The sequence below is a fragment of the Tupaia chinensis genome, unplaced genomic scaffold, assembly GCF_000334495.1.
Source record: "Tupaia chinensis unplaced genomic scaffold, TupChi_1.0 Scaffold000418_1, whole genome shotgun sequence".
Taxonomy (NCBI): Eukaryota; Metazoa; Chordata; class Mammalia; order Scandentia; family Tupaiidae; genus Tupaia; species Tupaia belangeri.
Genome location: NW_006159923.1, coordinates 1210701 through 1225071, shown reverse-complemented (window position 1 = coordinate 1225071; position 14371 = coordinate 1210701). Strand labels below are relative to the sequence as shown.

The following is a 14371-nucleotide window of genomic DNA, read 5'->3' as shown; positions in this document are numbered from 1 at the left end:
CTCCACCCTTAAAGACGGCGAGAGTAGAGGGGTGGGGGTGGGGGTGGGGTGGGATGGGCCTGAAGGATATTAAAGAGACACAAAAGCTGCCTCCCGAGTGCCTCCTAGTCTTTAAACAAAGTCAGGGGCCAGGAGCCTGCGAGGGAAATGACAATGAGCAAAACCCCTCCTGCTCTGACAGAGGACTGCGCGAAGAGTGACTGGCCTTCCCAGGGCGCAGGGAGCCTGCCGTCCCCCTGCTGGTTGGTGGAACCACCATCTACCAGCTTAAAACTCCCTTCTCTCACCAGTGGTGTCTTCTATTTAACAACTTCCACGCCCTCATCCTGTCATTTATAGCAGCAGACCCCAACCTTCCAGGGACTGGCCTCATGGAAGACAATTCCTCCATGGAGGGATGTGTGTGTGGGGGGGGAAGGAGGAGTTGATCCTACGATGACTGAAATACACCATGTCCACGGTGAACCCCGTTTCCACCACTACCGCATTGCAATATATAATGAGACATCACACAACAGGGTTTCTGCTCCTATGGCAATCCAATACCAATGCTGATCGACAGGAGGCGGGGCCAGGCCACAAGGCCAGCGATGGGGCGTGGCTGCTAACACCGATGAAGCCTCACTCGCTAGCTTGCTTTCTCACCCCAGGACCAGCTGCACAGCTTGGCAGATGGGCATTGGTCTGCAGCCTGGTGGCTGGGGACCCCTGATCAAAACTAAGCACCTTGGGGGCCAGCAGGTGGCATAGTGATTAAGGCACTAGACTCCCACATGGCTGGCCACGGTTCAAGTCTGTGACCCAGCGGCTTGAAAATCACACCAGGCATGTGTGCGTGCATGCCCAAAATCCTGAGAGGAGAATGGAGGAGAGGGGATTATGGTGTAGCTATCCCCTCTGGGGGTGATTTCTCCCTTTCTATCTGTCTCTCTGGCAACCACATGTGCCCTATAGCAACAATCTCAAACTAAAACTAAGCACCTTGATTTGCTGTTCCAGGTCCCTCCCCGCTTCCAGCATTAACCCACAACACTCTGACGCAACACAATAAAGCACTCATCAACTGAGTGCTCTCTTCAGGCACTGCTCAACACTGCTTGGATCTATTAAATCCTCAAGCAGCCCTAGAAAGTGTTGTTACTCAGCAGACTCAAGTGGTGGAGCTGGGGTGTGATCTCAAGCAGGCTGCAGAGCCCACCGACTTAAGTCCCACCCTCTACGACCTTGAGAAATTAAGGAATCGTCTGACACACTCAAAACTCCTGCTTACATGCAGTCATCACCCTTGAATTTAATCATAAAATGCCTTCTGCTCCCTGGGTACCCTACAGGCCCAAGTTGAAATCCTGGCTGTGGCTATGGAAGTGTCAGACCGGCCAGCTGCTAGAATATGGGGTTGGGGTAGATGAGCACAAAGAAAGCCCCCTTAACAGGCACATGTGAGGGACCCCGCTTCTAGCGTCTGGTCAATGCTGGTTGAATGGGCACCCAGCTCCGTGCCCATGCAGCAGGGGCGGGTCTCTCTTGGAGCCTCAGTTTCCCCCTGGATACAGCAAGGAGTGAAGCAATCTGAGCTACTCCATCTCTTCCATATCACAAATCCCCTTTGACAATGAGTGATACAAACTCCAGAAAAAAACACGTGGATGTGATAAAATGTTGCATACACTTTCAGGGTGTCAGAGACCCCACTAGAAATCCCTAGTTTCCAGGTGTAGCTGTAGGAGGCAGTGTGGGGCACTCTGGGCTCCTAGGCTGGGGAGAGGAGGAGACGCAAGTTGGATTTGTCTGTTCCCCCTTTCTCCCTCCCACGCTCCTGGCTATGGGGCTTTACTCTCTCTGACCTCAGCCTTGACAGCTAGAAAGGTCATTTCCCCTAGCTGTCATGCTGGTGTGAGCACGATGGAGATACTGCAGGTAAGGGTTTAGCCAGGGCCGCACCATGATGGCCAGCCACCAAATAAGGACTAGCAGTACTGGAGGAAATGAATGTGGCCCCGTGGGGAACTTGTTAAATGTGGGTGACCGGGTTCCTGCCTAGGAAGTCTCCTGCAAGAGTGGGGTGGAGGTCACGCGTGCCCATTCTGGCAGGGCTTAGTTTGATAGGCACTATATCAACCTCCATAGTCCTGGTTCTGAAAAAAGTCTGACAGCTTCCCAGGTGGGTGTGGAAGGACAGACAACGGGTGCAGAGGTGAGGCAAGGTTGCGTTTCTGGGTGTGCCTCGGAGCTCTTGTTCCGAGGACAGACAGAACACAGGGTACACTCTGGTGGGTCTTGGCGTCCCACAGCGCCTGTCACCGTGCCCTGAGCGAGGACTAGCGACCTCCTGGCCAGGCTACCACAGGGAGGGCCTAAAGGAAAAGGCCTCCCAGGAGAGGGAACAGAACAGAAAGCGAAACCCTCCCGCCCAGACTTTCACTTTCGTTGCCTCCTGCGCGCTATCCAGATGGCCCAGTGATCCCTGGACGCAGACCCGTGAGGGTCCAGCTGCCACGAGTCCCAGCCCCGGTCCCCCCGCGCACTGCGTCCCAGTTGCCTGGCGGCCCCTAGTGGAAGGGGAAAGGGAAGGTCTCAGGCGGCTGGCGATCCATGGCCGGAGCCGGGGGTCCTCTGCGCCTCCGGGACTGGCTGGTGGAGCAGATCGAGAGCCGGCGCTACGCAGGCTTGTGCTGGGAAGACGCGGGCAAGACCCTCTTCCGCATCCCCTGGAAACACGCAGCCAAGCAGGGCTACCAGGCGCAGCAGGACGCGGCGCTCTTCAGGGTAAGGAAACAGGGGGCTAGGGACACCCAGCCCCAAGAGGGCTTTAGATGGGCATGATCCCAGCGCCTGGACCAATGGACACGCTGTGTGACCTCGGACCATTGCATGGCGTCTAGGGTCGTGTTCTGCATACACGATAGACCCTCAGACGCCCTCTTAAAACAATCGTGCATGGCCACCACGTCTACCTCCCAGGGGCCCTCCCCTCTCCTAACTCCACCGGAAAATTAGATGGCAGTGCTGATGATAATCCCTTCAACGTCCTGGCCCAAGGCTGCACGGCAAGGGAACCTCCAAAGTGCTGGGTGTTTCCTATGCTCACATCAACCCTTCTCAGGGACCTCTGCAGAGATGATCTCCCATCCCAGACTACCATTCATTTTCTCTTGTCTCCTTGCCAGTTTGCACACTCTCCCCTGCGCAATAAGCGGGCTCACAGCAGCCATTGCCACCACTCCAAACACCAAAGTGGCCTCCACTCTTCCTTTCCTGGCCTCCTCTCTGCTTTCACAGCATGAAGCACCTGGAGACTCTCCTCTTCACTAACCTCCCTCCGTTCCGCCCTCTCAATTCCCCCATCCCAGTCTGGCTCTCGTTCCTCCCGTTTATGTCTCTAGTTGCCAAATCCAAGGACGACGTCTTCATCTTCTTGACTCCTGGGTGGGTTTGCACCTGGTGGGCCCTTCCCCCTTCTTAAGACACTCTCCCCTGGTCTCCAGAATCTCTGCCTTCCCACCTCCACCACCCAACTACTACCACCAATGTTCCTCCCACCTCCCAGATCCCTGCTCCTTGCCTCCATGCCTTCCTTTCTCTGTTGGGGCTCCCAGCACTTATGGGCCCCCTCCTCAAGCCCCACCGTCCCCCTCCATGACTTCAGCATGGAGGCTCCCAGACTCCCCTTCAAGCCTACAGCCTGCTGGTTGAGCGGCCTCTCAGAAGCTATCTCTTGGATAGACCCCAAGCCCCTCAAACTCAATACGTTCCCAATATGACACTCCTCAGTTCACTCCCACAACTTCTGTCAGCCAGGGCCAGGCACCTGAACCCCGGCCACCCTCCCCTCTTCCATCCTCACATCTCCATGACCAGGGCTGCTTGCTCTTACTGCTGAATATCTCTCAGTCCATCCACTTGACTCCTTTTCCACCAGCTCTCAAAGGACAAGCACAGTGACCTCACTGGGCCCCTGGCTTCCCAGTCCCTCAGCACTTCCCTCAGTCCTCCAGAGGGATCCTTCTAAATGCAAATCAGGTCTAGATGCTCCTCTACTCAGAATCCTTCCATGGCTCTCCACTGCCCTTAGGACAAAGTCCCAACCCTTAGAATGACCTCAAAGCCCTGCAGGAACTGCCCCTCCCTGGCCATGTCTCTCTCCACCCTCCCTCCACCCCCCACTTTAGTTCTTTCAGTTTCCAGTGCTCTGTCACCATTAGACTTCTGCGTGTGCTGTTACCTCTGCTTGCAACCCCAGCTCTCCACCTTCACCCGGCCAGCTCCCATGGTCCTCGGCTTAAACATCTCTTCTGGAGAGAGCCTTCCCGGTGCATTTATTTATTGACTGCATTTATTAAGCTCCCACTCAGTGCTTGTCCTAAGTCATCTTTCACTCTACTTCCCCCACTGGAAAAACTTTCCCTATGAATTTTAAGTACTTAGTATGGGTACATCTCCTGGTATGAATCTTGTCTGGTAGGAGTGACACCAAGCATGGTGCCTGGCACACAGTAAGTGTTCAATAAGTGATGAACAGGTGGTTGTATGGCCTGTCTCTTAAAAATGATATGCTATTGCTCAGAGGAGGGAGATTCTGAGGGCTGGTCCTCCCCATCCTTTTGGCTGCTCTGACACATCCCTCAGTCTACCACACACATGTGACTCCTTGGCTTCAAATCCTCTGGTGCCCCAAAGCCCACTGGATAAAGCTTGGCCTTTGAGGACACTGATGATCCAGCGTGTCACCCTGTCTCTCCTTCGTTGATTGCGCTTCCTCATTCCCCCACATCGATCCTCATTACGCATGGGTTCCATATTTGTAAATTCTTCTACTCTCTAAATTTATTCAAAATCTTAAAATTATTACTTGAATTACTTTCATGGCCACTTGTAGATAGGCCGAGGGTAACAAAAAAATGAAGTCACCCCACGGCCTCTTTGCTCACAACCGTGCTTTGCAGATCTGTTCTTGTTCTCTGTAGCCCTAATCCACTGCTTCTAGACATTTCTAGACGCTGCAGACTCTGGTGCACATCAATCACACACACATACCCCTGTCTACTTCCCCAGAAATGGACACAAGTAATGCCAGTGTGGAGTTCCTTAACCAAGTCTCCCTGGGATCCCCTGGGAGGATTCTTTTGGAACTGAGATTTCTGCTCACAGGGTATGTTCTTACTACTTAATTCAACTAGGCATGCCAGAGGACCGTCCCGAAGTACGCATTCCGTGACCACAGGCAGTGTCTACATCCCACCAACACCTGGCATTATCCAGCTCACTGAGTTTAGTCAGCTCACGGGTGATTTCTCACATGTATGTTCTCGTTCTATGACAATGATGAGTTTAAGCCCCTCCTCAGATATTCAGACTTCTGGCTCCTCCTCCATAAGCCATCAATTCCTGTCCTTTGATAAGAATTCCTTTTTATTTTTAGGTTTTTGCACTAGGGCTTGTGTGCTTGAGAGAGAAGTCACACACACACACACACACCCCGGGGGGGGATGGCCACACTACAATCCCTTCTTTATTCTCCTCTAGGGATTGTGGGCCCACATGCACAAGCACCTGGCCTGTTTTTCGAGCTGCTGAGTCTGGGACTTGAACCACAGAGTCAACTACGTAGGATCTAGCACCTTAACTACACCATCTGCTGGTCCAGGAATTCTTTCTTTAGGAGATGCCATTTCTTGCTGATTTGTACAAGTTCTTTGTATGCTCTAGACCTTAGCTTCTTGCTAATTTCAGACATCATATTTTTTTTGCTTCTTTGCATCTGGTCCATGCCTTTCACATTTTGCTTAAGAAATATCCTTTAGGGGCCGGCAGGTGGCATGGTGGTTAAGGGCACCGGACTCTCACATGGCCAACCTTGGTTCCAGTCCCAGACCTGGCGGCTTGCTTTCTCTCTCTCTCTCTCCCTCCCACCCTCCCTCTCTGGTCAAATTAAAATAAATAAGGAAATAAAGTTAAATTTAAAAATTATTTTTTTAAAAAAAGAAAGAAATATCCTTTGCCCCTGTAAGATTGTCTCCTGCATTCTTGTCTGTAATTTTCTAGTTTCACTTCTTGCCTTGGGAGTTCGAAATCATCGGGAGTATGCTTTCTGTGTGACAGTAGGTAGGGAGTTGGCAGACCACTGCCACGACTTCACATCCCATCATCCTACTTATTCTTTTATTTATAACACCCCATTACTGGAATATTGTTATGGTTGATTGCAGCCATTTCTCCCATACACCTTGAGTTCTCCAAGAGCAGGGACCATGTCTGTCTTGTTCCCATTAATCCCCAGTCCTGCCTGGGGCCTAGAACACAGTATGAGGTCAATGATTATGTGCTGGATGGGAAGAGAGAGGGAAGGAAAGAGGGGAAAGGGAGAGAGAGGGCAGAAGTCTAGGTTGTCCTCATCCCACCGCATGGCACCAGCCCCCACCCCCAGGCCAGTCCTCCCCAAGTTCCACTGCTCACTTCTAGGCCTGGGCCGTGTACAAAGGCAAACACTTGGAGGGCACGGACAAGGAGGACCCCTCTATCTGGAAGACACGGCTCCGCTGTGCCCTCAACAAGAGTGCTGACTTCCGGGAGGTGCGCGAACGCAGCCAGCTGGACATCTCCAACCCCTACAAGGTCTACCAGATCGTGTCTGAAGGTACCAGCCTGTCCCCAGAGGTAGCAGTGGCCAACGCTGGCAATAAAGACTTCACTTTGCTCATCTGTAAAATGGGAAATGGTAGACTCATTGAGCTTAAACTCCTGGGCTGATAAATTTAGAAGGACCCTTAGACCACCCAGTTTATCTCCCCCTCCAAAAAGGCCCAGAGACAGACAGATCTTACCTAAGGTAATGCAGTGAGCTGAGATCCTCTCGTCTGGGGTCACCTGGGTTGAGGGGGTTCCTCTTGGGGCCTAGGAACACCACTCTCTCTCTTGCTCCATCCAGTTACCAGGGACTATGCTCCCTCTGAAGAGGAGGAGATCCCCTCGAGCCAGCAGGAGCTCCCTGGGGAAGTGACAGAGCCAGCCTGCAGGACGGAGCAGGTCAGTGTGTCCTCCCACCCCCTGTAGCCTCGTGGCCCCACCCTCTCTGACAAGGATCACGAGCACTTTCACTCCTCTCCTCCCTTCCTCCGCTCCAGCTCTGTCTCTGACCGGTGCTCCCACCAGCTCTTCTCATCGCACCTGCCCCGTCCCTCCCACCACCTTCGGCTCCATCACCTGCTCCCTTCACCTCCATCAGCTCTGGTCCCTCACTGTTCCCATCACCACCATCCTCTTCAGTTCTGCCTGAAGTCATTCTATTTTTTTCTGCATTCATGCTCTCCTCTATCATCCTTGGGATCATCGCTGTCCCTGCTCACCCCATCAGATGCAGCTCCATTGCCGTCCCCCTCACATCATCCCCTCCAGCTGCCTCACTGTTCACAGCGCCCCGTCAGCTCACCGTCACTCTGTCCCAGCCCTGTTAGCTCCACCCCATCACCTCTCCCCTGTCATCTGGTTCCTTGCTCTGTTCCCCCATTTCTGTCATCTCCAGCTCCGCATTCACCCTCAGCGCTGCTCTTCCTGTCACGGTGGCCCATCTCTGACCCTTTCACCTACAGCGCCTCCATGGACCCTCTTTACTCTCTTCACCTCCAGGGGGCAGGGGAAGCCAGAGCTCTGCAGCTGCTCAGTCGCACCTGCCCCAGCTGGCCTTCAGCCAGCCCTGCCCTCTTTCCGTCCTGGTGGGATCCTCTGGGAACTCCTGTGGCCCACGGGGCTCCTCTCCTCTCATCACAGCCCTCTCTCCCGATGCTCAGGATGGCTCTGACGTAGCTACCAAGGATGAGGACAAGGAGCAGGCCCCCAGGCTGGCCCCGCAGGACTCCCCGCCACCGGCCGCACTCCTCTCAGGCCCTTTGGCTGACCACAGTAAGGGCGGATCTCCTCACCTACCCTGCCTCTGCCCCAGCCTCCTCTTGACCTAGGGGTTGGGGGTCCAGTGTGAGGAGGTGCTAATTGCTCCTCCTCCTTCCCCAGGGTCCCAGGCATGGGACCCCAGATTCCCCAGGAGTGCGACACTCTCCAAAGATTTCAGCAACCCTGGTAAGGAGCTAAAAACCCTCCCCTCTGATCAGTGTGCAAAATGAGAGGGCCCAGGGGCACAGCCAGGTAGCCTTCCACCCTGAACCCCAGTGCAGACTCCCCAGTGACAACCACAGCAGCAGCTGCCATTGTGTAGGGCTCAGTGAGGCCGCGTCCCTCCAAGCCCTTCCCACAGCCCCGGGATGCTATCGTCCGCGCTTGACTTGCACAGAAACCAGGACACAGAGGGGAAGATCCTTGCCCAGGGTCACACCACTAATAACCCTTGCCCAGGTTCACACCACTAGTGACCCTGGGCAAGTTACTCCCAGGTGCCAGCTCCTAAGTGGCAGTGAGAGAACAGAATCCAGGGACCCAGAGCAGAACCCACAGCCCTCACCATCGCGGTGTCCTGCTGGCTTTTCAGAGGGACGCTGCTGTGTTGGTGCTGGTGGGGTTTCTATCTGCATTCATGTTTTTTGCTGGATGGAAGCTGCTAGAATCCCAGCAATCAGAGCTGGGAGGGCCTTAGGATCATGCCCTAATTGTACAGACAGCCCTAGAGTCTGTGCTTTTTAAATTCTGTTTAAGACTTCTTTAATTTTTTATTTTTCGTTGTTACTATTATTATTATTTTGGAGAGGTTTTTGCTATAGGGCGCGTGTGCTCGCCAGAAAGACAGAGAGAGATAGAGAGACAGAAAGCGAGAAATCACGCCCCCAGGGGGGATGGCCACCCGGCAATCCCTTCTCCTCCATTCTCTTGGAATCTTGGGCACACACGCACACGCGCCCAGCGTGAGTTTAAGACATGGGGTCCGGGACTCAACCGGCAGTCGACTACATGGGAGTCCAGCGACATAGCCATTACACCAACTGCTGGTCCCATTATCGTTATTTTTTTAAGGGAGATTTTGCCATAGGGTGCATGCTCTTGCCAGAAAGACAGAAACAGACAGAGACAGTTGAGAAATCACCCTCCAGCGAGAATGGCCACACTGCAATCTCAGGCAGGCATACACACACACCCATTGTGAGTTTTAAGCCCCTGGATCCAGGACTCATACCGCGATGGACCACATGGGAGTCCAGCAATGTAACCATTACACTATGTGCTGGTCCCCTTGTCACTATTATTATTAATTTATCTGAGAGAGAGAGAGAAAGAAAGTGAAAAACCAAGCGCCAGGTCTGGGATTTGAACCGTGGACGGCCATGTGGTCTGTGCTTTTAACCACAGACCTCAGCTACTGGTTAGTTTGTACTGAAAGCTATTATGTCCTACCAGTACTAGAATTATTATCTCTGACAGGGATAATATCCCCAGATCCCAAGGTGGAGGGGTCCCCGTTGTGTTAGGGTCGCGGCAAGGAGGAGCCAGCTCAGCCAACCCTGAGCCCACGCGTGTGCCGTTCCCCGGTCCACAGAATACTGGCTGCACGTGCGGCTCTTCTATGGCGCAGCGCTGGTGCACGAAACCACCGCGCGCACCTCCGAGGGCTGCCTCCTAAGCCCGCAGGCAGCCGCTGAGCACCTGTTGGGGCCACCACCGCACGTCGTGCAAGTTCTCTTCCCGAAGCCGCCGCCCGCCGCTCGCGCGCTGCAGCTTTCGCACCTCAAGCGCGCGGTACTGCTGTGGGTGGCGCCCGAAGGCGTGTTCGCCAAGCGCCTGTGCCAGGGCCGCGTGTACTGGCGCGGCCCGCTCGCCCTGCACCGTGCGCAGCCCAACAAGCTGGAGCGCGAGCGCACCTGCCAGCTGCTAGACACGCGCCGCTTCCTGGAGGGTAAGAGCGGCAGAGGAACGTGGACAGAGGTCGGTGGGCACACAAGATGTGGGCGCAGGGAAATGGGCTTACGGACTCTGGACATGGGATGGGCATGGAAAGAAAGGAGGTGGCATAGAAACAGCAGGAAGGGGAAGGACTGTGTGCATTGGGGGAGGGGCTGCGCCGTGGCTGGATGTATGTTGACGGGGGAGTTAGGCCCCAGGCAGGCTTGGAGCTTTGGTGTGAGGGGTGTAAGCATAGGGCCTGGGTACATGTGTTGCCATAGGGTCACTGGGAATAGGGTGGACATGGGGCATTGGGCGTGAGATAGGCATAGGTCAATGGCAGTGGGCGTGGGACGGCATAAAGGCATGGGCCACTGGAAGTGGGCACAGATGTGGGACATGGGGCACAGGGTCAGTGGAGACGTGGGCATGGGGCCTAAACCCGAGGTGGGCACTAGCTAGGATGCCTAGGTCCTGGCCCAGCCCCCACAGTCTCTGTGCCGGTAGAACTGCGTGCCCACCTGCAGGACGGCCGCCCGGAGCCGGAGTACCAGATCCGTCTGTGCTTTGGCGAAGAGTACCCAGGGCCCCCTGACAAGTCAGAGGAGCGACTTGTCATGGCCCACGTGAGTCCCTCCCTCCTCTCCAGAAGAGAACCTCCAAATGGCCCCTCACAGCTCCCTCCAGTCCAATATGGGTGTGGGGTGGAGGCTGTCACTAGTGTGGTAACTGCCCACTGGGAATGTTGGGGGCGGAAAAAGAGAGACTGTCTCATTGTCCCTGCATGTCCCCACAGGTGGAGCCAGTCTTTGCCCGGGAGCTCCTCCTGCACTGGAAGCGCCTCACCTGGGCACCTCGCTGCCCCACAGGGCCCCACCCTGATCACCCACCTTCTGACACAGCTCTCAGTGGGCCACTTCCTCATACTCCATAAAGGCAGCCCCTGTAAGGCGCAGACCCTTACCTCCACCCCAACTCTGCTCAGCTCACACTAAGCCAGTGGCCCTGGGGCCTCCCCCGACTCATCGCCCAGGTCGCTGGACAGCGGAAGTCCATCGTAACCTGCAAGCTGTCTGCCTCGAGCATGGAGCCCTCGGATTGTGCGAGTAGAAGGCACCGCACAGCCAGGTGTGAGGTGTCAGCCAGAAACTGAACTCGACCTTGAGGTGCAGGAACTGCAGCAATTGGGACAAAAAGACTTCCTCTCTCATTGAGAACATGACATGCCAATAACCGTTCACTTAGCGCTGACCTTGTCCTGCAGCTGAGCCCATTATAATGTTGACCCAAGGCCGAGATTACCAACAAGTCCATCCTCAGGGTTGTTTGGAGTGGGGACAACTATTCTAATGGGGAAGCACCTGGCTCTGAGGGACTCTGAGTTTCCACACCCTTCCTCGCACCTGCTGCTGGTCTCCTGTATTCGGCAGTCTCGAGGGATCCCAAAACAGAAGACTTAGCTTGAACCCTGGGCTTTAGAGGCTAACCGCCCACACCTGTCGGAAACTGCCTTCAAAGAAACTGAGGCAGGTCCCCAAACACAACCCTGAAGCAGAGGCCAAAGCGAGAATCCAGTCCCTCCCAGCATCCCACTGATCTTTGCAGACTCTAAGTTGTAGGGTACCCTGGAGGAAGAGGGGGTGGCGAGCATCTACAGTTACAAAGTTGGTTCCCAGTGCCTTGTGAGTGAAGTAACTATTTTCTGCTCCACATAGTAGACCTTTATTTCTCTTCTGGTTTCTGACTTTATTTAGAGAAATCCTCTTTGAGATGCCAGATGCCAACATAAGAAATCCATTAGTGATACATTAATAAGCCACTTTTATTGGGGTGAGTGAGGAACTATATGATTCAACAAAATACAGAAGTTGACAGATTGCTTTTTATGTTATTTTATTCTGGGATCAATTTTTGCTATAGGGCATGTACACTCACTGGAGAGACAGAGAGACAGAAAGCATGAAATCACCCCCCCAGGGGCGATGGTCAAATCCCTTCTCTCTACTTTCCCCGTAGGATTCTGGGCATGCACACACATGCATCTGGCACGAGTTTCAAGGGGCCAGGTCCGGGGATGTGAACTGTGGTCGATCAAGTGGAAGTCCACCATCTTAACCACTACGCCACCTGTTGGCCCCAATGGATTGATTTTAAAAATTCATCCTGCAGGGAACCAGTAGTTAATGTAATGGCTATGTCGCTGGACTCCCACATAGTCGACCGCGGTTCGCATCCTGGACCCAGTGGCTTAAAACTCACGCCGGGCGCGTGTGCGTGCGTGCCCAAGATCCCAAGAGGAGAATGGAGGAGAAGGGATTGCGGCGTGACCACCCCCCTGGGGGTTGATTCTCGCTTTCTGTCTCTAATGTCTCTGTCTGTCTGTCTGGCGAGCGCACACACCCTATAGTGAAACACTCTCAAAAAAAAAAATTCATCCTGCAGATGTTTATTCAACACCTATTCTTACCTGGTGTCCTGTGCTGGACCCTGGGATAGAGCAAAATAACATGATCCCTACTCTCTTGGGGTTCACAGCCTGTTTTCCAGTAGAGACCCCGTGGCTGTCCACTACCCCTGCCCCTCACAGGAAGGGTGGTATTAAGGAGTTACAGAATCCTAAGTTCAAATCTCAGCTTTGTCACTCACCAACTGTGTTACCTAAGGCAAGTTACTTAACTTCTCTGAGCCTCAGATTCCTCATTTATTCAAAAGAAGCTACGAAGAATTCCAGAGCAGGGTTGATCTGAGGAGTAAATGAAGGGAGGAAGTGAGCTGGTCTGGCAGTAAGTACCCACCGACTTGGGAGTGGAGAGCAGGGAGGATGCGGCCCACTGGGCAGCATCAGACAGCCTTGCAGTAGCTCCGAGCCCAAGGCTGCAGCTGGAAAGGAGCCCCAGTTCTGAGGGGCAGCCCACAGCCATGCTCCAACCCTCCTCAGTGCTAGGCTCTCAGAGGGCGCTGGATTCTGTGCAGGGGAGCCTGGGACTTCCTTACCATGGCCCAGGCGACTGAAGAGTCACCAGCTCCATTTCAGAGGGGAAGAAACTGAGATCAGCCATGGGAAGGCGATGTTCAGCCCAGATGGCTGTCCTCCCCACACTCATCACTAGAGGGCACCAGGGCTCAGCAGAACTGGGTTTAGCCAGCTGTCCTTGCCAGCCCAGGCATCCCTTTGGCAAATACACCAGAGCTAGGACAGCGGAGTGGGGCCCAAGGGCTCTGGGCTGTGGGAGGAGAAAGGAGACCACAGGCCTGGGGGGGCGGGGGGGAGAGGAACAGGAATTTGAGAAGCTCTAACTTGGAGCTCTGTGGAGACCACTCAGATCCTGCTCTCTCCTCTCTGCTCCCCTGCTTGTGTCCGTGCCTGTCTCTCTGCATCTCCTTTCTCTCTGTCTCTGTAGATGTCTTCATTCTGTCTCTCGGTGACTCTTTCTCCATATACCATTTGTCCCGTGTGTCTGTGTCTCTCTCTGTCTCTGTCCATTTTGTCTGTCTCTGTCTTATCTCTGTCTCATTTTTTATGTCTGTCTCTCTCTCTCGCTCTCTCTTTCTGTTATGTCTCTGCTCTACATGTCTCTGTCTCTTTCTTCTCTGTCTCTGTTTCTTTTTGTATCTGGCTCTGGCTCTGTCTGCTCAGTTTTACATCCTGTCCCTCCCCGGTCGCCACCACCCGGCACAAGTGGGCTGAGGGTCTCAGTCCTTTCCCTCCCACCTCCTCACCCCTGGCAGCTGCTCAGGCTTCTCAGTCCTGCCTCTCCTGCCCGCCCCTCTCAGGCCTTGGGGGAGCAGGGCCAGAGAGGAAGGGAGGGCAGCCTGGCGGGTCCACCCCTTTTTGCCTTTCCAGGCCGGGAGGCTGGGCCAGTGAGCCTTTTAACCAGCCCGGCAGGCTGTGCCGGCCTGAGCCCTGGACTCCGTGCCTGGCCCGTGGTCCGGCCGCCAGCCCGGCCAGCTCGGCCAGCATGCAGCAAGACCCCCCGCCCGCGCTGGCCCCGGCGGCTGAGCCGACCAAGCCTCCCTACAGCTACATCGCCCTGATCGCCATGGCCATCCAGAGCTCACCCGGCCAGCGGGCCACGCTCAGCGGCATCTACCGCTACATCATGGGCCGCTTCGCCTTTTACCGCCACAACCGGCCCGGCTGGCAGAGGAGCATCCGCCACAACCTGTCACTCAACGAGTGCTTCGTCAAGGTGCCCCGTGATGACCGCAAACCAGGCAAGGGCAGCTACTGGACGCTGGACCCCGACTGCCACGACATGTTCGAGCACGGCAGCTTCCTGCGCCGGCGCCGCCGCTTCACCCGGCGGACAGGTGCTGAGGGCACCAAGGGCCCAACCAAGACACGCCGGGGCCCCCTCAGGGCGACCAGCCGAGACCCAGGAGTCACCGACACCACCACCGGCAGGCACGCCCCCCTCCCGGCAGGCACTGCCTGTTCCTGCCAGAGCTGCCAGACTCCAAGGGCCTAAGCTTGGGGGGTCTGGTGGGGGCCCTGCCAGGCAGCACGTGCCCCACAACCACCGATGCCAGGCCTCGGCCCCCCACGCGGCCC

At 55.1% G+C, this 14371-nt stretch overlaps 2 protein-coding genes across 2 annotated transcripts in view; both read left to right on the top strand.

Moving 5' to 3' along the window:
- The window catches only part of DUSP15 (dual specificity phosphatase 15), a 22258-nt gene extending 10354 nt beyond the window's left edge, over positions 1–11904 (top strand). Inside the window, exons 8-16 of the mRNA XM_006154757.3 lie at positions 1850–1917; positions 2554–2766; positions 6460–6634; positions 6926–7023; positions 7785–7896; positions 8005–8070; positions 9476–9832; positions 10327–10445; positions 10616–11904. Coding sequence (XP_006154819.2) covers positions 1850–1917; positions 2554–2766; positions 6460–6634; positions 6926–7023; positions 7785–7896; positions 8005–8070; positions 9476–9832; positions 10327–10445; positions 10616–10753 — 1346 coding nt within the window. The 3' untranslated portion in view covers positions 10754–11904. The remainder of the gene's footprint in view (positions 1–1849; positions 1918–2553; positions 2767–6459; positions 6635–6925; positions 7024–7784; positions 7897–8004; positions 8071–9475; positions 9833–10326; positions 10446–10615) is intronic.
- Positions 11905–13090: 1186 nt separating this feature from the next.
- FOXS1 (forkhead box S1) overlaps positions 13091–14371 on the top strand; it is a 1962-nt gene continuing 681 nt past the window's right edge. The window contains 2 exon segments of the mRNA XM_027774273.1: positions 13091–14237; positions 14240–14371. The exon segment at positions 14240–14371 is cut by the window's right edge and continues 15 nt beyond it. Of these exon segments, the coding sequence (XP_027630074.1) occupies positions 13221–14237; positions 14240–14371 (1149 nt within the window). The 5' untranslated portion in view covers positions 13091–13220.